Raw genomic sequence first — 3,890 nt, forward strand, 5'->3', positions numbered from 1 at the left:
TACAGCCTATGTGAAAGTTGGTGTTTCATGTAATACATAAAAGCGCACAAAGTTGTTTTCTAAAAAACAGCATTTGTATTAAAATTCTTAAAATGGATAGACATCTCTTAAATGCATGTCTGGAATTAAAATGACAGTTGTTGGAATTTTCTTGGTACATCACAATGGTAAGACTTCCTTCTTTGCTGGCTGGAGGTACATCCCACAACAAAACCAAAGGGGAAAAGACAAAAAAAAACCAGCCCACCCCCCCCCCCCAAATCCCAAAAGGCTGAATTCTTGTAAATTTGAAGTAAATGAAGCCCGAACTTGCAAGACATGGAAATTACAGTTAAAAGGCTCGGATGGAAATAAGAAATAAATTCCACTAACAATAGGCCCTTTTGTCCTGGCTTGTTCGGTACGATTACTGCGAGGAAACTGGGAAGGAGTTTTTGAAGCAGTAGATAATGGGACTCTGTGGAGCTCTCCCAGGTTGGCACCGGCTGGAGCAGCTGGGTTTGAAGGCACTGTGCGCACGCAGGGCTGCCGCCGGCCCCGCACCGCACGAAGGGAGGCTCCGCACTTTCCAGACTAGTCATCAAAATCAGTTATTGCCAACCTAAAAAGAAAAACCCCCGGAACAGAAGCACCACCGCTCCCCCCCGCCAAAGAAAAGTTAAAAACGAAATCACACACACACGCACACCTAAAAAATTGTGCAGGTTTGTAACATTTTCACAGCTGATTTAAAAAAAAAAAACAAAACACAACAAAACAAACAAAAAACAAACAAAACCAAACAGGAAAAAACCAACACGCTTCCACTCTCCTGCAAACTCCCATCCGATACAGCAGGTAAACAAAAGAGGAAAGGGCTTCACGGACCATCAGCGGCCGGCCGGCACCCCGCGCCGGGGGGCACCCGCGCCCAAGCCGAAGTCCCGGTTCAGAAGCGCCCCTCGCCGGGCGGCAGGCCCGGCACAACCGCCCAACTTTGCATAGCGATCCTCGGGACCGGCGGCGGGGCGCTCCGCGCGCGGCCGCGGGCAGGGCTCGTCCGCCGCCGCGGCGGCTCCTCGCGCGTGTCCCGGGGAGGGCTCCCCGCGTGTGCGTCGCTCTCGCAGGCAGGCAGGCAGGCAGCGCTCCTCGCCGAAGCCTCCCGCCCCCAGCGCAGACACTGACAGGAAACAGGCAACCACCAGGACTGGACGAAACGTACATGCCGAGAAAAGCCACATTTCCAACACGGTTTTTTTTTTTCCCGATTTTTTTTTTGTTTTTGTTTTTGTTTTGTTGGGGGGTTTTTTTTGCGTGCGTTTGGCGGCGGCCGAGGGCAGCGCGCCCGCCCGCGCCTCGCGGGGCCGCGCCCGCCGCCGCTCCCGCCGGCCGCCACCGCCGTGTCCCCGCAGACAGCCCCGGCCCGCCGCCGCCCTCAGAGGATGGCGCAGGAGGAGCAGCAGGGCTCGTCCCCGTTGGGCTGCGAGGCGTAGTTCATCTGCCTGACGATCTCCGCGAAGAGCTCGTCCACCGAGGCTTTGTTTTTGGCCGAGGTCTCCATGAAGGGGCAGCTCCACTCCTCGGCCAGGGCTTTGCCCTCCCCGAAGGAGACCTCCCGCTCGCCCTCCAGGTCCACCTTGTTGCCCACCAGGATCATGGGCACCCTCTCGTACCTCTTCACTCGGATGATCTGGTCCCGCATAGGCTTGATGTCCTGGAAGCTCTGCTGGTTCACCAGGCTGTAGACCAGAATGAAGCCCTGCCCGTTTTTGATGTAGAGGTCCCGCATGGAGGCGAACTGCTCGGTGCCCGCCGTGTCCAGGATCTCCAGCACCGACGGCGAAGAGTCCACCTCGATCTCCTTGCGGTAGAAGTCCTCGATGGTGGGGTCATACTTCTCGATGAAGGAGCCCGTCACGAACTGGACAGTGAGGGCGGACTTGCCCACGCCGCCCGAGCCCAGCACCACCACCTTGTACTCCCGCATGGCTCCCGGCGCGCCGCCTCCCTCGCCTCCCGCTCGGGGCTGCCGCTTCCCTCCCGCCCTCGCGGCGGGCGGGGAGAGGGAGGGCAGGCGGGAGGGAGGGGCGCGCCCGCCCGCCGGGCGCTCACTGGCGCCGCGCGGGGCCCGCCGGGGCGGGAAAGGGGCGGCCGCGCCGCACAGAGCCGCGCCGGGCCGGCCCCGTCGCCGGGCAGCACCGCGCCCCGAGGGCGGGCGCCGGGGGCTGCGCGGGGCTGCGAGGAGGCGGCGGCGGAGCGCTGCGCTGCCGCTACCAGCGCCGGCCCCGCGGCGGGACAGCGCTGCCGCGGCCCATGGCGCCCCGCGGCCCGCCCCGGCCCATTGGCTCCGGCCCGCCGCCGCCCGCCCCCATTGGCTTCCCGGCGGCGGACAGCCGCGCGCGCAGCGCCCCGCCCCGCTCGCCAGGCCCCACCGGCGGGAGCGGAGCGGGGCGGGCTCGGCAGCGAGGTGCAGTCGGTGTCCCCTGCGCCGTCCGCCTCGGGGAGCGGCTGGAGCGCCCGGGGGGAATGGCGGCGGACCTCAGGAGCGGGGTGGGCTCACCCGGAGGCGAGCGGCGGGGTCCCGTGCCCGGCACGGAAATGGGAGAAGGGCGGCGGGACCGGCAGCCCCAGGTTCCCCGGCCCCCTTATCGGCGCCCGGCACGGCCCGGTTACCTCCTCGCTGGCGGACGAGGCGCCTGTCGCAGCCGGCGCCAAGGGCAGGGCCTCCCGCTCCCCGGGGCCGCCTCCGCACGGGCGCGCGGGGGCAGCGCGAGGGGCGCCACTGCCGCGTGCCCCGCTGGGGGGGGGCGGCTCGGCCTGTGCGGGAGGGCCGGGCGGGCGGTGGGCTCCCCGCGCTTCCCAGCCCCGCTCCGGGGGCTGAAGGCGCCCGCTCCCTGCCGGGGAGAAGTGCCCCTGGTGGGAGAGGCTCCCTCAGGAGAGGCGGCTGGAGCCGCCTGGCCCGTGTGCCGCGGCAGGGGCAGCCCCTGAGCGGGCCGGCGCCGGCCCCGGTCACGGCGGTGGCAGCTCTGGCCGTCAGCCGCTCCCGAGGAGCCCCTTCAGGACACCCCAGCCTCTGTGTTCTCCCTGCCCATCTGAAGCCGGGGCCGGTGGATCTGGCAGGCTGAAGATGTGGCAGTTGCCAGGTGTGGATGCTGTTCGCACTTCGTGGCCCAGGAACCGCGGTTCAACAGTGGGGTTGGCTCATGGGGACTGGCTATTTGCCACTGTTTGTAGATGTTGTTCCTTGGACTTTCTATCAATCAGACCTTCCTGTCAAGAAAATCATTAGTTATGTTGGCACCCTCTGGTCTTTGGTTTTATATCACAGAATCATTAAGGTTGGAAAAGCCCTTTAAGACCATCAAGTCCAACCATCAACCGAACACCTGGCAAATATCATACCCAGTTCTTTACTGTTCTCAGTAGTTGCAGCATGTAGGTCCTTTCTACCCCACCTTCTGGTTTACAGACCCAATTTAAACGCAGTGCTTGAGGAAACGGGCCATGGTAGACAAAACCAAAAGGATTTGAAATAAGTTTTTTAAGCAGCATCCTGTTGTTACTGAACAGTTTTCATAGAGACTGAATTCTACTTAAATTATTTTTACAGAATTCACAGTGGGGATTCACTCTGCTGGGTCTAGCTGTACTGCATCCCCGTCGTCACCTGGCAAGCACCGCAATTCCACCGATGTTCTGGTGAGTACTGCATCTCCGGTGATCCGCTGTCTTCAGGAGCTTGAACTAAACCCCTCTTCTGTTGCATGAGTAAGTCTTTGCAAATGAAGCCTCTCCCAATGAATATAAAAGTTGCGTTCCACCAACCCTGCTTTGGAGCGGGCTACAGTTTAAACAACTTTCTTAAATATATCACGTACCTGAAACCCGGCACCCTCCGTATTCAGTTTGTA

General features: G+C 61.6%; 1 protein-coding gene across 1 annotated transcript; it reads right to left on the minus strand.

The window, feature by feature from the left end:
• Positions 1-325: 325 nt before the first annotated feature.
• On the minus strand, positions 326-1,966 carry RAP2B (RAP2B, member of RAS oncogene family; the record flags this gene model as incomplete). The annotated part of the gene is made up of 1 exon (XM_082003569.1): positions 326-1,966. One exon carries the CDS (start codon positions 1,964-1,966, stop codon positions 1,415-1,417), a length of 552 nt encoding a protein of 183 aa, XP_081859695.1. The 3' UTR covers positions 326-1,414.
• Between the last annotated feature and the right edge of the window lie 1,924 nt (positions 1,967-3,890).

This window comes from Phaethon aethereus (assembly GCF_964289735.1).
Source record: "Phaethon aethereus genome assembly, chromosome: 9".
Lineage (NCBI taxonomy): Eukaryota > Metazoa > Chordata > Aves > Phaethontiformes > Phaethontidae > Phaethon > Phaethon aethereus.